General features: G+C 32.9%; 1 protein-coding gene across 1 annotated transcript in view; it reads right to left on the bottom strand.

Annotated features, from left to right (window-relative positions):
- The window catches only part of LOC111713794 (uncharacterized), a 32,681-nt gene that overhangs the window by 3,167 nt on the left and 10,237 nt on the right, over positions 1-19,277 (bottom strand). Inside the window, exons 8-20 of the mRNA XM_023488732.1 lie at positions 18,178-18,280; positions 16,249-16,253; positions 15,372-15,510; positions 14,360-14,441; positions 14,005-14,019; positions 10,161-10,304; positions 6,498-6,586; positions 6,177-6,224; positions 5,515-5,590; positions 4,674-4,719; positions 4,032-4,102; positions 1,718-1,765; positions 1,283-1,355 (exon numbers count right to left, since the gene is read on the bottom strand). Coding sequence (XP_023344500.1) covers positions 1,283-1,355; positions 1,718-1,765; positions 4,032-4,102; positions 4,674-4,719; positions 5,515-5,590; positions 6,177-6,224; positions 6,498-6,586; positions 10,161-10,304; positions 14,005-14,019; positions 14,360-14,441; positions 15,372-15,510; positions 16,249-16,253; positions 18,178-18,280 — 939 coding nt within the window. The remainder of the gene's footprint in view (positions 1-1,282; positions 1,356-1,717; positions 1,766-4,031; positions 4,103-4,673; positions 4,720-5,514; positions 5,591-6,176; positions 6,225-6,497; positions 6,587-10,160; positions 10,305-14,004; positions 14,020-14,359; positions 14,442-15,371; positions 15,511-16,248; positions 16,254-18,177; positions 18,281-19,277) is intronic.

The raw sequence follows: 19,277 nt of genomic DNA, 5'->3' as shown, positions 1-19,277 counted from the left end.
GAAATGTCTTTTTTTCGGTTTTATATCTCTTTTTGTTTGTTTTTACTGTTCTTATATTCATATAGATGAAAAGTCATTCCATTGCAACTAAGTTTGCAAATAAACTCTTATTTACCTATTGCAGTTTTACTCAAGTTCGCAATTTTAATTTAAAGATGAAAAGTCTGCAACTAAGCTTGCAAAATTATTTGATAATGTTTTTGATTAGACCACAATCATTGGAGAGCTCTGGGAAAAGCAGCTCATTACAGCAATAGATACGAAGATATAATGAGAGAATTTTTCTCTCCACTTTTATGCAAATGAGATATACAATTGTTGATTAAGATTTCTTCTTTCAGTATTGAATAAAGTTGTTAAGAAGAATTTCCTAAAGGAAATATCTACGCTACTATACAGTGAGAATCAGAAATCTGTGTAATAGAAAGAATAGAAAGAAGACTTTTGGACTCAAGTTCTGATTTAAAATAGCCCATTTAATCCGAGACACAGTGATTGTGCAGTTGCACGAGCGGGGGAAGGCAGGCGGCCATGAGCCACCACTATTTCCCCTTCCGTGCCACCACATTTGACTCTTCCGGGCAAAACTACTTTTTTAAATGGTATATTTAGGGCCTTTAAAGTGTGATTTAAAAAAATCCAGCCGCGTCACGCAAAAAAGCACAAATCAAACCATTTTTTCAATTCTACTGAAGATTAATATTTTGTGTTTTACAATGAAATTTTTGACAAATTTGACTGAGTATTGCATCTTGAAATATCACAAAGTCTAATGATTATTCAATTATTGACTCATTATACTAAATCCATCTTAAAATCACTCATTAACCAACTTTGTGATATTTCAAGATGCAATACTCAGTCAAATTTGTCAAAAATTTCAGTAGCTTCAAAATCAACTTAAAAAGTGAAATTTTATCTGGTTCGTTTAATCTACAGTGAAACCCTTAATAACGAATACATCGGAAGAATTTATCAAATGTCATTTTGACAATTTTTCAATGAGTTTTATACTGTATTACGTAAATTTCAGTATTTGCGAAAATAAATAAATATCCATGAATATTCGGGAACAGTTTTAAAGAGTTCCATATAATCATTTAATTAAAAAACTAAATATCTGCAACATTCCATTATCAGAAAGTGAAGAATACGACATTTGATGAATTCTTTCGACGTATTCGTTATTAAGGGTTTCCCTGTATTGTCTGCAATTATTAATATACAAAATGTCCGCCTCTTAAATTTAAGTATTCCAAAAAAAAATTTATAAGTCTATTACCCAGCTTGCAGAAAGTATCTCTGTCATGTGCAAACATGAAATCCTTAGTACTTGTGTAGAACAAACCAATTTCCTAAATTAAGAAAAAGGTAAATAAAATTATTTATTAACATTTCACCTAAAAAATACAGTGCCTTTAACGCGAACTGGCCAACGTTTTGTTTGATGTTATTTTTGATGATTTCTGAAATATCTTTATAACTATAACCGTCGTTATTATAATTGAGATGGTTAACGATCGGTAACTTTTCGTTCTTAGCTAAATAACAAACGGCTTCATGAAGAGTTTTTGTTTAACGATTTTAACTTACCTTTAACGAAAGTCTGAATGTGCCCAGCCCTAACTCATACACATGTCAGACCGAAGTGTATTCAAGCTTTCTGAACGTTTTCGAAACTGATCAAGTTACTGAGTAGTGAGTATAATTAACTTACCGAACATGTATCTAGCATCATGCACAACGTTCCTCTTACACCGAGTCTCTAAAAAAAGTTTCAAAAATAAGTTTTGTACGTATAAGCCAGAACCAGCAAACTATGCAATAGAAAGTTATGATTAAATGTTCCAATAAACATGTATTGCACACTGCACAGCAATCATGTGCACAGGCCTATTTAACTTAATAAGAGATTTAATAAGTTAAACTATAGTAAAAATATTGGCTATATAACAACATCAAATACACTTTAGTATTTCTTTAAAGTCGTCTTTCTATTCCAGAGTTTTCTAGTTCTCTCATGTCATGTATAGTTATAACCAATAAAAAGCGAAGGAATTGCCGTCTACACTAAATCTTGAAATATTGAATACGATTTTAAGCGGAACCAACCATATTTGAGCCGTGGCTTGAATTAAAGCCGAGGCTCAATTAAGTTCTTTAAATTCAGTCTCTGGTTATTAAGTCCATGAGCCATATTTTCATCCATTATATGAGAATTTTTAGTATTTGCTATTTAGGCCTTAGTGTGGGACTATATATTTTTAATATTAAAGTATATATAAAGTCATTTTAGCTATTTTTGACGGATTATGAATAGTAGAGATGAAAATATAACTGAAAATAAGTCGATTGTACAGGATTACATATATGATTATTAATTTTGATTTTAGTCTGTCCTAGTGAAGGATTTTTGGAACCCCCCCCCACCACCCCTCCTATCAATTTTGTACATGACGAAATTAGTAAATAGTATTTATTTATTATTATTTAGGGTTAGGTTAGGTTAAGAGACTTTCTGGGCCGAGCGCTGCGACTAAGATAGGCTAGGGGGTCGAGCGCTGCGGCCACGGGTTAGGTTAGTTAAGACACTTTCTGGGCCGAGCGCTGCGGCTAGGACAGGCTAGGAGGCCGAGCGCTGCGGCCGTACATGGTCAAATTATAACCATGTCTAACATAACAGATCCATGTACAAAATTGATAGGAGGGGGGGGGCTGGGGGGGCGGGGGTCCAAAAATCTTTCTCTAGGAATATACCCACAAATTTGCAATATTATTCGATCTTTTTAAATGTTCTATTTAGTCTCGAGAATCCCAATTTAAAGTATGGTAAGACACTCTTTCCTTCTTATAGATTAATGTACGTCTATTGTTCAATAATAAGTGAAAAAGACAAAAATTTATTTTTTATTGTTTTTACTGAAATTTAATTGTTTAAATAAAAAATGTTAAACTGTCCATAAAAGTATAAGCTTATGAGTCAACATTTTTAATACGTAGTAAATAATTACAACGTGTTATGGTAGAGTGTTTTAAGAAGCATGGTATATCAATTCACAGAGGAGATGGCTTCTAAAACAATTGATATAAATGAGATATTATAGTTTTCTCGATAAATTGATGAAATGGTTTTTGCAAGAACCAATAGAGGAAATTGTCATTGTTCAACACTTATTCATTGTTACAGGGTTAAATAGTAACGTTGTGAATCGGAGGAGCGGGGAAAGGCAGGTGGCCATAAGCGAAAACATTTTGCCCTTCCATGCCACATATTGTCTTTTGGCAGCCGTTAGCCAGAACATGCCAAATATTGTCTTATATAATCAGAGGAGCGAGGAAAGGCAGGTGGCCATAAGCCACAACATTTTCCCTTTCCATGCCGCATATTGTCTTTTGGCAGCCGTGAGCCAGAACCGTACGATCTTCCATGCCACAACATTTGAATCTTTCGGCAGTTATTTCGTTTTTGAATGATAAATTTTGGGTATTGAAATTGCAATGATACCTTTACTAAATTTTAGAAGATTATTAAAGATCAATGAATTGTGTGTTCAGTTTATAATTAACTGCTTCACATTTTACAAAGAAAATTTTACATCATTTTATGCATGGTGGGCATGCAGAGATAAATTGTTTGGGGTAGTCTAAAGAATAAGAAAAGATGAGAAAAATCACAATATTAACTGTTATTACCTGAGCAGATTTCCTCAAAAAATTCGATTTTGCAATTTTCTCGTTAAATGCGCCCTTTGAACTTTAAGAGCATGTTATGGTGCAAACTTTTTATTGATCATAATGTTTTCAATTTTTTTTTTTTTGAGAAAAAGAGTTTTAGCAATTAAACTTAAATTATTTCAATTTAAAACTTAATTATAAAGTTCTTTATATATATCTTTTGCATGACATCAGTGGAATTTTGAAATTCAAAGCACTAAATTTATTATTTAAAAACGTAATAACTGCCGGAAGACTCAAATGTCCTCCCCGCTCATCAGAGAGTCATTTGAAATTACAGAGAACTAAATATTTACCAAATCTTTTTTTTCTGAAATAAATCGTTGAGATTCTGCCTCTATTATAGATATTCCTCCCAGGGGGTTAACTCAGCAAACAAATGTTTAACGTACAGCTATGTACAGCTGTGTACAGCTATGTACAGCTCTGTACAGCCATGTACAGATGTACAGCTATGTACAGATGAATAGCTATGTACAGATGTACAGCTATGCACAGATGTACAACTATGTACAGACGTACAGCTATGTACAGATGTACAGCTAGGTACAGATGTACAGCTATGTACAGATGTACAGCTATGTACAGATGTACAGCTATGTACAGATGTAAAGCTATTTACAGATGTACAGCTATGTAAAAATATATAGCTATGTAAAAGCATGGATGGACCTATATATAACCTATATACACCTATCTATATATGTACATTATACGTACTACGTACAGAAAACTACAACAATGGATCTTATTGACACAAATCACTCTCAAGTATTTTTGTTAAAAGCGATAAGATTTGAAAAATTAGGTTGTTCAAAAAGTAAAACAAAATAAATAAAAGGTATGTTTTAAAGTATTTAAGAAATCAATCGATACATTTACTTCAAACTAGCAACGATAATTAATCGCTGGATATACTTTACAAATCATTTGTTTGCCTAAAGGGGTTTTAAACTTGAGATTTACCATGCCTGAGAATGGTTCCTAAACAAACATTTCACTTTAAAGAGACTGTGACCGTTATTTCAAGTGACCCTCCATTTATAGGATGAAATGTACGATTCATACAATTTCTTGCACATTAAATCCGCAATCACATTTACAGAACAGAATGAATTGAAAATTATCAATCGTCAGCTAGAAAATTTGTGAAATGTCATTCATCAGACAAAGATTTGATTGGTACCGTTGTGAATTTGACATGGCACTCTTAAAATGGAGGGCTACTTGAAATTGCAACTACACTCTATGGTCTATTTAATTCTTAAAGGTGTATCAAAAACTTAATTTAAATCTATTTATTAGTTTGAATAAGTTAAAAGATAAAATGATAAAATTGATTTTTGAGTAGATACATGGGTGTTAGGTACTTTCCCAAAGGCATTTTCCCAAGGGCGACTTCCTAATTGACAATATCACAAGTGGCAACTTCCAAAATGTGCAATTTCCCAAGCGGCAACTTTCCAAAGGTTTGGTTAGGCCCTGTGAGGCGCTGCCGGCTGAAATGGTGGCCGCGCGCTGCAGCAGGATGGGCTAGGGGGCCAAGCGCCGCAGCTTGAACAGGCTGGGGGCCGAGCGCTGCGACTAGGACAGACTTGGGAAGTTGCCGCTTGGAAAATTGCGCATTTGGGAAGTAGCCACTTGGGAAAAATCGTTTGGGAAAGAAAGAAATAAAATTAGAAAAAAAACCTTATTAATTTAGCTTTAATTCCACAGTATGCAGTACAAATTTTAAAAATAAAAATAAAATTGATTAAAAATTAAAATGTTAAATCCTACCAAATATGAGCAAAGGTGAACATTTGTTGCAATTTGACATTTTCTCCAGTCCTTGGTGCAAATAGCCGAATAGGAACTAATTGAGCAGAGTTAAATCAGTTGGATGAAATTTATATATATATATATATAGATTTTTAATCCCCCAAAATCATTTTAAAACATTTTTTTTGGAAAACATTAAATTTAAACATTTAAAATGTACTGTCTATAAACTGGAGAAGAGTTGAAAAAAAGATTTATATTTATTATATCGTAAGCGATATTTTGTATTAAAAATCGGAAAATGGCGTTAATTCCACTTTTCTGGCAATAATCTCGCGAGAAGGAGATAATTATTTGGTGCCCATCTGTCTAGTTGTTCCATGATTGCATACTGTACAATTTGCTCTAGCTCTGCTTAAAATTCAGCCCGGTACTTCAAAATTAACCGGAGTAGTTTGTGACTGTATACTCAAACACAAACACAAAGCCAACAGAAGGGCCCGTAGAAGTTTTTTTTTTATTATTTGAATTTTTGTCAGCCTTTTACACGGCTATCCATGAGTGTACACAAAAAAGTTTCAGCCCCATCGGTCCAGCCGTTTAGCCGTCTATGGGCAACATATATACGAATGTCTAGTTTTATTATATAGATGGAAAATAAACTTAATCATAAAATTTACCTCAAATTCAGTTCTCTATCAACTGTTTCAAATTTTCTCAGATTCCATCTAAAATTAAACGTTCTGATAAAAATAAACCCGCCTTTTTATTAATTAATTTTAATCTTCGCTTGTCTGTCTGTCTGTTTATGGATGATCAAAATTCCATAAGTTATGCCTCCAACACAATTCTATTTTCATTAAATTTTTAAAATCCACGACATTTTTTATAAAATCCACGAACCTTTTTTATATTTTTGCAATGTACAAAGAGAAAATGTCCACAACTGAAATAGAAGATGCACGCGAAGCGCCCTGAACGCCTAATCTGTTTATACTTACTCTGCCATGCAACATTTAAAAATTCCATTTTTTCTCCGACAATCTTGTGCAAAACTATCTTTGTCTGCTTTTTCGCAATCAAGCAGTGCCTGCAAAATTTAGTGCTTCAGTGATAACCACTTAATTTACGCCCCTGGACAAATTCCTGATTACGCCCCTGAATTGGACGATTCAAAGGGCATTTGCCATTTTCTGTTGTGCGCACATGCCCCGTAAAAATAACAGAGAGAGGGGATTGAATTTTGTATATCCAGAAAAATAATTAAATTAGTATTTATTTAGGGTTAGGTTAGGTTAAGACACTTTCTTGGCCGAGTGCTGCAGCTAGGACAGACTAGGGGGCCAAGCGCTGCGGCTATGGGTTAGGTTAAGTTATGACACTTTCTGTGTCACTTGATGCTGCCACATTTCTTACATTTAAGACCCCACCAGCTGTCAGTCTCTACGCAGGCATCCCACAGATATTATTTTTCTGGATCTACAAAATTCCCCTCTCTGGGTTTTGAAATTTTACGGGGCATGTGCGCACAACAGAAAATGGCAAATGCCCTTTAAATAGTCCAATTCAGGGGCGTAATCAGGAATTTGTCCAGGGGGGGGGCTGAAAACACCCTGAAATCCATAGATTTCACTGTTCAAGAGGGGGGGGCTTAGCCCCCATAGCCCCCTGACTACGCCTCTGGTTCAATTAATATGAGATACAGCACATGTGCAGGGCAAACAGACCCCACTTAATAAGTTGATTTTCAACCTACTGCTAAACTATTAGCTCTGTTTTTTTAATAGAAAAGATGGAAATAAAAATATAAAAAGATTATAAAATCTAAAAAAAGAATTATTTTAATATATGCCAAAAAATACATATAATAAAAGGGTTTCTTAAAGGGACTGTAAAGGAAAAATGAAAGGGGGTATAGGCTGAAAGCTAATCACTTTAGCTGTTGATCGCGACCTATGAAAGTTTTATCTAATGTTCCTGCCTCGAGAAATTGATATAAAACTGTGTCAAAATTATACGAAAATTCATATGTGTAAAATTTAGAAAATCTTAAACTTAAATCACGTGACCAGAATTATCACCAATGGCAGAGCAGTATACTGGTGACGTGTCTCCGCCTGTATCACGTGACCAATATACTGCACTGCCATTGGTGGATTATCTGGTCAAGTAATACAGACGTATAAATAATATTATGCATTAAATCTATTAAAAATAGAAATAATAAATATAAAATTAGAATTGGAGTAAGCCTAAGTTACAATTAGCTTTCTCTGGGATATCAACGCTTTCAGATTGGTTGCTTATTTGCTGAATTTGATCTATCTAAACCCACTACTTTCATACAAAATTGTATATATATTAATTTTCGTATAAATTTGATAAAGTTGTATATCAATTTCTTGAGATAGGAACATTAGATATAACTTTCATGGGTCGCGATCGAGAGCTAAAGTGATTAGCTTTCAGCCTATACCCCCTTTCATTTTTCCTTTACAGTCCCTTTAATTGATGAAAAATGATTTATTCGGAAGATAATAATTAAGTTTCTAGCGGAACAAGAATTGAGATTTTAAAACATAGAGTAATATTACTCTATATTTTAAAAGCGTAAACCCGAGTAAAACCCTGTCTTTGCGTCTGCTTAGACCCAAGTAAAGCTCAAGCCTAGACTCGATATTTTCGCTTGACTTGAGCTTTTGTAGAACCGATCGAGTTGGTTTTTCATTTATTCTTTTTTAAGATCTAAATATTTATTAACTATGTCATGTTATATGTTTGAATTATTCATTATCACAGAAAACAAATAGATTTTTAAATTACAAACATTACATAGGATTTTTAGTAAAATCACGAGCAATCTCGACCCTAATATTTTCTTCTATTTTTAGCTCTTTCTGGAAAGAAAATTCCACATTAAGTGTAGTTGACCAGGGTTCATCAGGAAAAAGTTCTGTGTTGTCTAGGATGGTTTTAGCCTCAAGTGCATTTTCAGCTGATTTGAATTCTACCAGGGCATGATACACCCTGTATCTTTCGATCATAACTATTTTGTTTATTTCACCATGAGGTTTACAGATTTGGTAAATAAAGGAAGTGTCGATATCAAATGGAGTGAATTCATATCCTTCAGGAATAGTTAGAAATAAAATAGGATTTAGGTTTCTGTTCACTGAGGATGTCGGATGGGTTGAATCGTGGATAGTAGGTAAGGAGGATACATTTTCATGTGTATCTAGGGAAGAAGGTTCAGTTTCAGGGTGTTCAGGTGTAGCCGAATTTCCACCATCTATTTGAGGTATTTGAGTAGGGCTAGGACTAACAGGGTTTGGCTGTGGGGTTTTATTCCTCTGGGGGCTAGACACGGACTGCACATTCTGTACTTTAGAACAGGGGGTCACATTAGCCTTATATACAGCAGGACTCTTAAAACTTTTTACTGTTTTCACCACCTCAGAATAAGTAGGGTTCACGGGCCTCTCAAGGTTTAATGGCCTCAGTTCAGTTGTTGTCTTGTCAAAAAAAGGGGCCCTTTTGCGACCTTCCTCACAAACTGGGGTCTCCCTAGATCTCGCTTCTCTGTCAGGGGTTCCAAGAGCCTTTTTTCTCCTCATTCTCCTCTTCCAAGACTGGGACTGTGTCTGGGGTCCAGGGGTTCTGGAAAATGAGAAGTACTCATTTCCTCCTTTACTCCACAGGTTCAACTTGACCTCCAGGCCAGCTTTCACACAGTCCTGGTATACACCCAGGATACGCTCAGTTATATTCATTGTATGATGATTTGAAGACTGAAGAAGATACCTGGTCCCGCCATTTGATTCAGCTGATGGGGGGCCAACAGGGTAAGGAAGGGTTAAGGTCCTCACAGCTCAGTGTCGGGGGTGGAACTGTATGTGTCGGGGGTGGAACTGAACTGTCGGGGGTGGAACTGAATTTTCATTTATTCTGATGGATCATAAAACTGAAGAATAATAAATCAAGGCTAAAATTATGGATTTAAATACATTGTAAAGACAAATACATTGTTGACGACTGTTAGAAAGTTACTTAACTTCAGATTTTATTTCGATGCACTTTGCGCAGATTTACAGGGTTACCCGCAAAGGATGAGACTGTAAATACGACTTGAAACTCTTCTACTATGACGATCCCAGGCTTAAATTAAATCTTCTGCCTTGAATGTAGTCTTGGCTTATTTATTGATTTGACTAAGAAAGAAAGAAGTTTAAAGTTGCGAGGAATCATGAATATAAGGAAACGTTCAGTATAAATTCGTACAGTCGTCTCTGAAGTCTCATCCTTTGAGGGTAAGTTTTAAGTTCCAGTGATAACCAGAGCACAGTGGAATAGGAAGACGACATTTTATCAGTAATTAGGAGTAATTGATAAAGTTGCTAAGCAAATAAATTTTCTAGACAGTTATTTTATCAATAATTTTCCACTGCACAATTGCTGTTTTTTTATGCTCTGTGGTCTTTTTACAGGTGAATTTGATTATAAAAGTCGTCTTTCTATTTCAGAGTTTTCTGGTTATCACTGTATTTAAAGTAAAACTGTTTGCTTAATAACAAAATCAAATGAACATTCCCCAGTTTTACGGGTCCCACTGTATACAAGTTAAATTTTCATTTGGATATAAACAATATGTTTTTATTGCAACTTACCTTACTACTATCATCTAGATACGAGGCATGATCAAAACCATAGGTTTCTTTCCAGTTTTTCTCCAGTTCATCGCCAACCATTAGTTTTAATACTTCAGGGTCAGCAAAGTTTAAAAATCTCTTGTCAAAAGGGTAGGTAGGTACCTAAAATGGACATGTAGGAACCTAAAATGGACATGTAGGCACCTAAAATGGACATGTAGGTACCTAAAATGGACATGTAGGCACCTAAAATGGACATTTATTGTAGGTACAAAGTATTATGTACAGTAAGAAGCAGAAACTGTGGAATAGGAAGACGACATTTATACATATTTAGGTGTATTTGATGTACCTAAAATGAACATGTAGGAACCTAAAATGGAAATGTAGGAACCTAAAATGTAAATGTAGGAATATAAAATGGACATGTAGAAACCTAAAATGGACATGTAGGCACCTGAAATGGACATGTAGGCACCAAAAAAGGACATCTAGGCACCTAAAATGGACTAACATTTTCCCTTATAGTATAATGAAAAATTCAACGTTGCAGAAATGGGTTATTATTTTAATAATAAGGAAACGAAAGTTTTTTTACAGAGTAAAATTTCAATAATGTAACGTATAACATTTAAAAAAATGTAATTCTGTAAATAAAACGTTTCAAAACTTTTCTCTGAATACTAAATTGATTAGTCTAACGTTGATTATATGTCTGATGAAAATGTTGTTCATAAAACGTTAGACTATGAGGGCTGAGTTTTAATTTCAAAAGCGTAACAATAATTCTGTCAATCAAAACATTTCAAGTTTAAAGAAAATGAGTACATGCCAAAAACTTTAATTTTTATTTAATTTATCTTTGCAACCCGATGTCGTAGACCATTGATATTGAAATATACAAGGCTTAAACCATCGGGTTAGAAAGATATAGGGATTAGTGAATTTGAAAAAAAAAACTTAGTTTCTTTCCAAAGTGTAAACGAGTTTTTTTGTAACATGCTTTTTAGTAAAAATTCAAATCTTATAAATGTTTCTTGGACAATAAAGGTTTTGATTTGCCATTGTTTGATGAAACCTACTAAAACTCTGGAAAAGGAATACGAAATTAAGAAATTTTACATATGCATTTTCTGTTATAAAGCAAATGATTTACTAATTGCAAAAAAAATTCAACTTATTAAGTGGAACGGGTCTGTGAACAAACACAATTGCTGTGTTTCATGTTTATTCGACTACTTGAAATCATAACTTCAGTTGGCATGGTTCATGTTATAGGTTGAAAAATTTAGAAATTTAGATATCTTACTAAAATGCAACAATATTTTATCAAATGGAAAATGCGTGTTATGTTTTATTCATCAATATATTTTTATAAAACTTTAGAATAGAAAAAAAACTGATTTTTTTAAAAAGAAAAAAATGTTAAATAATTTTATTTCGCGTCGTTTGTGTTAAAAAAAAAAATTAGCACTTCTCTCACTATATTTGATATGTTTAACCCCAAACATGAACTCTGAAAACATTTTCATTGTGGTTTGAAAACTAAAGCTAATGCCGTTTTTTTTACTCACTTTGTAAGTAACATAAAAAAAACACAAAAAGAACTAAAAATTCGCCACAAATTATAATCTTTGCAACCTAGTATTGTAGACTTTTGATATTTCAAGCTATGACTTCTGTTAGATAAGAATGTCTAAAGAAATTGCAAGTTGTTCACAAACTTATATTTCTAATCCCTATATCTTTGCTACCCAATGTTGTAGACCTTAGATATTTTAAACTATGAATTCTGTTAGATAGAAGAAAAGGGTCAGTCTGCATTGCGTAAAAAAAGAAAAAAAATAACCTTAAACTAAACTAAAATAATTTAGAACTACTGCTCCACATGCAAAAGTGGTTTGCCTTGCCGAATTTTAACTCATTTTATGAAGTGTCCAAAAACATGTCTATTTTTTTAAGCTCGTCAAATACACGATGATAATTTCAAGTGATCCATCATTTAAAGAGGGCCATGCTCGATTCCCAATGATAACGTGTATACCTTTATCTGATAGATGATTTGAAAATTAGGAGTGTTTTCCTGTCTTGTATCTTACAAAAAATAAATCGGATACATCATTTTCTTGGAAATGTAATGCTGAATTCAGATTCGAAAACCATTTTTAAATATATTAAAATCTAAAGAAGTTATGGCCAAATAACGGTACTAAATTCCGGGTTTAAAACTTTTTAATTTTTTGATGAGTTTTTTAGCTCTGACTCTCTCAATTTTCAATTTTTTTAAATGCTTTTCAGAATTGAATTTCCAAGAAAATGACATGAAAATAAAAAATAAAATTTTTTTTGTGGCCTTACGGTGAAAACGGAGCGACTTCCGGTGGGCGGTTGGCTCTATTCCAATATTGATCACCCCACTGGACAATGGACATGCCACTCCATAAATGGAGGGTCACTTGAAATTACGCCTCTAGTCCCTTTAAGACACACTTTGAGTTGAAATTCTAATGCTAAAAACTTTCATTTACAAATTTTAAAAATCGTTAAACATTATAATATTATAACATCTTTATATTGCATAATGCATATTCTTCAGCACATTCTCTAAAAAGGTTAACAATACACCAGCAACATACAGGGTGAGTAAAAATTTGTAATTATCACGGAAAAAATCTTTTAATGCTTTTATTTAGAAACAGTATTATTTTAATAAAGTGTAACGTTAGAAACATTAAGACTTGAACATTTTAATACAACGCAACGTATAGAACATTTTTTCAAATCTTTCTTAGAAACGAAACGAATAAACAGTTTTGATTGTCAGTTGTAAAAAAGTGTTACAAAAAAGTTTTCACAATAACGTTTCGATAAATCGTAACGTAAGAAAAGGTGCATTTTAGTAAAATTTCTAAACGTAATTAAAAGAGTTTATATTGGAAAAGTTAAGATAAAACGTAACGTTAACAAAAAATATTCTTTGCACTGAAATGCATTGTAACGTACAGAACTATGCCCCAATGACGTTTTATTAAAGCAAAACGTTTGTCATCTTTTAGATCTTACACCTAGTGAAAGTGTAACGTAAGGTCTCTGAAAATATTTACCTTGCATGAAAGTGGAACGTTAAAAAATTGTGGTTATATTACATAAGCTTTAACGCAACGTTGGGAAAGATTTTTAAAACATCAAATGCAAAAGCGTAACGGAGCTTACTGTTTTTCAATAACATTTACTAAAGCTTAACGTTGTATAAGGTATTCAAGTGCAGAAAATCCATTACGTAACGTTACTCTATACCATAAAATTTCATAATGTGCAACGTAACGTTTCAAACGTTAATACTTTTGACGAACACTATCGTAACGAAAGCTAAAATCTAGAAAAATCAAAACGTTGACATCTCTAGTAGGTACCCAATATGGATTGGACATGTAGGCACCTAAAATGGACTGGACATGTATAGGCACCTAAAATGGACATATAAGAACCTAAAATGGACATGTAGGTACCCAATATGGACATGTAGAAACCTAAATTGGACACATAGGCACCTGAAATAGACATGTAGGCACCAAAAATGGACATTTATTGTAGGTACAAGGTATTATGTACAGTAAGAACCAGAAAACTGTGGAATAGGAAGGCGACATTTTTACAGTATTTAAGTGTATTGATGTTGTTACAAACAGATTAATGGTAGATTAAGAATCACGTATTAATTAAAATGGTTCTGTTTAGACTGCATGAGTGCATTGTATCATGTTCATTAAACAATTTAAAATCATGATTTGAGTAAAGAATTCGTTTTCATATTCTACATTTTTCTGGTTCTCTCTGTATCAAATAATAAGTAAATATCTACCTGTTCCAAATTTCTCTAGGGTTAGGAAGGAAAACAGTTTATCGTATTTGAAGGGAAAGATAAGATATTTTGTGTTAGAAGGAATCATATCTAGGGTTACCCACAAAGATCAAGTCAAGACTCAAAGACGACTGTACGGATTTTATAATGTCTGTTTCCTTACATTTCCAATGCTCAGCAACTGTAAACTTTGGCAAATTATTCTATAAACCAATTAAAGACTACTTTCAAGGCAAAAAAAAATTAATTTAACCTTGTGCAAATTATATGAGTTTCAGGTCGTCTTTACAGTCTCATCTTTTTAAACTAGACAGACAAAAAAGAAAAGTATGTCTGTAGAAGAAACTGTTTATTCCTGTGTGACGGCTGCTTCAAAGAAATTCGGGTCATATGTTCCCCACTTTGTTGGATCTTTCTCACTTGTCGGGTTCAAACATCTGAACATAAAATATCTAAATTATACAAAAATATTTTTGGTAAACCAGCATGGGGACCCATCCTTGCCTAGTTTAAAACTTTCGTTATAACAGTTAACCCACTCAACTTAGACATTTTAACCCAAGCTAAGAACAATAACATTCCCTGGTTTTACCAGTCCCCCAATTAAAATATGAGGCCATTCCGTCCAGGGTTCCAAGAGATATGATTGTAAAAAAAATCATCAAAATAGAGATTACTAATTTAGATTTATAGATTCACGGGAAGTAGAGGAAGCCAGGACTCATACAAGTAAATCTGCAAACTTTCTTATAAACGTTTTAATTTTTATCTTTTGTCAGAAACCCATATTTTGCTCACTGTAAAAAAGCAAACTTGAAGAGCTCGCAATTTTAAAACATGAAAAATATCTCATATTCTTATAAACTTTACTTATAAAAAACTTTAAAGTTTAAAGGGGGATGGTCGACATAATTTTAAATGCTACGGTCCTATTTCATGCCCTGCAAGTTTCAGTAAAATTTTAAGAGATTACAACGCCACTTTCCCTATACATAGAAAACTAGAGTCTATTCAAGATCCGAATGTTTCATTCTGAAAATTTACTATTGGGTTTCTTTTTAATCACTAACCAGGAGCTGCTTGCGGATTTATGCAGCATGATTAACAAAGAAGAAAATTAGCAGAATTTAACAGAAGTTTAAAAGGTACCGTGGTGAATCGGTCATACGTAACTCTTTAATTAGGGGTCACTTGAAAATACGTCAACAGCCTCTTTAAAAACACGAGAACCATTCCCACCTACAGTATGACCCACATAACTGTGAAAGAGGAAGACGACTGTTTGCCTCAAGTTTTATTTTTTAAAGTCCAATGAACAGGAAACACCGCAATTGTGCAGTGCGATTTTCAAGCTAATGGTAAAGTACCTATAGTCTGCTTCTCCATAAGCAGGATTCGTGAGATAGAATAGTTCGCCTGCCTGCTGTATTCCTTTATCCTCACTCACATCTACACTAGCATTCTTCTTAATAGTTTCATCGTAATAGGAGAACACGGTGTGAGTTTCTGAAAAAATAATACCTTAGAATGAGGTCTTTGTTGAGTATTTTAGATACAGGGTTACCTACAAAATATGAGACCTTAGAGACGACTGAACGAAGACTTTATTGTCTTTTCAATTGTCAATTGTAGACTTTTTTTGTCAAATCATTAAATATGCAATTAAAAGACTATATTCTAGGCAGAAGAATTAAATTAACCTTAGAATTGTAATATTTGAAGAGCATAAGGTCGTCTTTTTAGTCTCATTGTTTGTAGGTGACCCTGTAGAGACATCTATAATGATTGTGTAATTTTTAACCTTTAAGTCTAGCTAATAAATGGGTCTCAGCTGTGAACTATTATATTATTGAGATTAAAGTTGATAACCATTTTTTCCACACTTTTGGGGATTCATTTCATCTTTCTCACATGGTCATACTCTGCAGAGATAACGTTAATTAAGGGAGAAGGGTTGAAGCATTTATCATCAAATTAAAAATGCCCACATTGGATATCCAGATCACACGTTCAGGATTAACAATACCCACAAAAAAGTTCCGATCTATAAACATTTGAAGATATTTTTCATAGAATTTACAAATTTCCAAACCTTTATCTACATTTCATATAAAAAATAATTAGATAAAGCTGACTTCTATTCTATTTTATACTGAAATTACAATAAATTTTATTTTACCCCGGGATATTAAGTATTATAACGTCCCGCTTATTAGGACTTCACATCATCTATTTTGAATTTACCACTTCTAGACAAATCATTTTTTTCAGTAAAGTCTGATGAAACAAAATCTTGATAATTAGGAAACTTGAACTTTAAATGAAAATATTGAGAAGAGATTAAAACTAATTTACTTTAATCACTGGTTTAATTGTTCTACTAATTATTTCTCTCTTTGCAAGCTTTGAATTTCACAGTTTACACAGAATGTGATTAAAGTTGTTTTTGTTTTTTTCTCTACTGATGTCCATATTGTTTCCTTCCGACATCAAGCTCTATCAATTTATTAACACTATCCCGATTGAACTATTTTGTCTAATATATACTATGGGACCTACAATTAAAATAATAAGAAAATAATAACGACGATCTTTGAATCTGCGGAATATTTTGGCATTTCATTTTCACATTAAAAGAAATGTAAAGACCCCTAATTTTGGCATGCCATTTTCACGTTTAAGGAACTGTATATAGATCTCTAATTTTGGCATGCCANTTTATATATATATCTCTAATTTTAGCATGCCATTTTCATGATAAACGAACTGTATAGATCTCTAATTTGAAGCGAACCCCCTATTAAGTGGCATGTCCTATTCACAAATCACAACGGTACCCTGTCAACCATAGACTTAAAAATGATAAAAAGAATAATTTTCTACAGAAACGCTTGTAATTAAGTTGATGTGTTGATACTTTTGCTAGCAAGCAATTTTATATCTGAGAAATATTAGTAGATTCTTTTCAGAAGTCGGAGAAAATAAACATTTTCAATCGATTTTAAAAAAGAATTTTGGGAAATTTTGAGAAATAGAAGTAACTTCAGATGCGTTGAGTTCACACAGTGCGCTAGTGTACACTCCAGTTTCTCGGGGGTTCTATACTTTTTTACAATCCTAAATTTGCATTGAGGGTCACTTGAAATTACGCTTACAGTTCTTTTAACGTAATAATTTTGTTGTATAAAATAAATGGAATTATTTAATTGTTTTTTTTTTATAAAAAAAATGGTGTTAGATTGTTTCGGAAAGTGATCAATCCTTTTAATTATCCCGATATAGCTTATTCAAATCTAACCTTTTAATTATCCCGATATAACTTATTCAAATCTAACCTTTTGATTATCCCGATATAGCTTATTCAAATCTAACCTTTTGATTATCCCGATATAGCTTATTAAAATCTAACCTTTTAATTATCCCGATATAGCTTATTCAAATCTAACCTTTTAATTATCCCGATATAGCTTATTCAAATCTAACCTTTTGATTATCCCGATATAGCTTATTCAAATCTAACCTTTTAATTATCCNTCTTAACCTGAACTATTATTCTTAACCTGAACTATTCATTCTTATCTACTGAACCCTATACTCATCCCTAACCTGAACCCTACTCATCCTTAACCTGAACCCTATACTCATCTCTACCCTGATCAGCCTAAGCTTTTAAGAGGCTCACTCGAAATAAGATTTGTGGTTTCTTTACTAAAGTGACCTACAGAAAAAATATAGAAACTATCGGAATTAAACACTTTTTAACCCTAAAAAAACGACAATATCTTAATGATCAGATAGAGTGGGTGGATACTGATGTGAATAGGCATGCTACAATATAGCTATATATTATTTATATATATATATATATGGAGGCTAGCTTGAATCATAGTGTAGATTCCCTTTACTGCACTGGAAACCAGAAAAGTCTGAAATATGAAGCCGATTTTTAAAATTAAGTTATAGCTTTAAAAAGTCCAATGAGCATGAGATACAGCAATTTAGCACTGAAAAATGACCCAATTCAATAAAAATTAGTGATTTATTAAGTGTCTAGTAAAACTATTTGCTTTGTAACAACAACATCAAATCAGTATTGCTATAATGTCGTCTTCCTATTCCACAGTTTTCTGAATCTCGCTGTGAGTAAGTGTACAAATAAAATAATAAAATGACCTGATGCAGCATTTAAAGAATCCTCCGTCTATCTTACATTGTTTAGCAAATTCAGAACTAGAGAAGCTCTCACAATCCTTGTGACAAACACTAGCATCCAAACCTTAATAGAAATCAGAAATCAGAAATCAGAAAATAGAAAACAGCAACTAGAAATCAGAAATCAGATATCAGAAATTCATTTTGTCAGCTCTGACGATCCTTGTGACAAACAAACACTAAAGCATCCAAACCTGGGAATTATCAAAAACCGGAATTTTTGTATTTTTTTAATGTTTTGTATTTTATGAAAACTAAGAACTATTTTCTTGAATTGTTTTTTTTCAGGATGTAAAAGATGTTTTAGAAAAAAGTTGGTTACTTATAATACAATTGACGTTCACCCCAATCTAAACGTTACATGATCCGTGCCGATACAACACGGCTACCCAGTGTAGATTAAAGTCGACCCAGCACGTTTTATGCAACAGATGCAATTAATGGTCATCAGGGGCGCACTTTTAGTGCAAAGAAAATTATTTTATCCGCCCCATTAAAAACCTAAAATCAATGAAATTAACCCTTTTCTATATAATTTATTTTCTATTCAATTCTGTAATTTTACAGGGAAACTAAATTGTTGCTATTAAAGCCGACCCACTCAGTTTAGAATCTCAAAACTAAGCTAAGAACATTTCCGTTGGTCTCCCGAAATCCTTAATCAAAATTTGAGGCAAATCGGTCCAAGGGTTCCTGAGTTATGATCGGACAAACAGAGATTACAACTTTAAATACATTAATTTGCATTTTTGTTTTAAAATCACATGAAAGTGATTTCAGACCTTTAAGTAACAAAATAAAGAATTTAAATCCGTTCTGCAAATTGTATAATATTAAAGCGAATAAATCTGAAAAGTAAACAATAAAGCTAAAAACATAATACATGTCTTTTTACAAAAAAATCATTAAACTCGTAAGAAATGTAACGTCAAATTTTGGTGTTTTTAGCATACATTAAATACTATGTAAATGTATGCAAATAATATCTCCCCCCCCCCCCCCAAATAAATTGCGCCAAATATTCAGTGATCTACTTGTCTAAAAAAATGAGAAAAAAACGA

This window comes from Eurytemora carolleeae, unplaced genomic scaffold (assembly GCF_000591075.1).
Source record: "Eurytemora carolleeae unplaced genomic scaffold, Eaff_2.0 scaffold1280, whole genome shotgun sequence".
Classification (NCBI taxonomy): domain Eukaryota; kingdom Metazoa; phylum Arthropoda; class Copepoda; order Calanoida; family Temoridae; genus Eurytemora; species Eurytemora carolleeae.
Note: the sequence above shows the minus strand (reverse complement) of the source record. Positions and strands in the feature narration are given on the sequence as shown.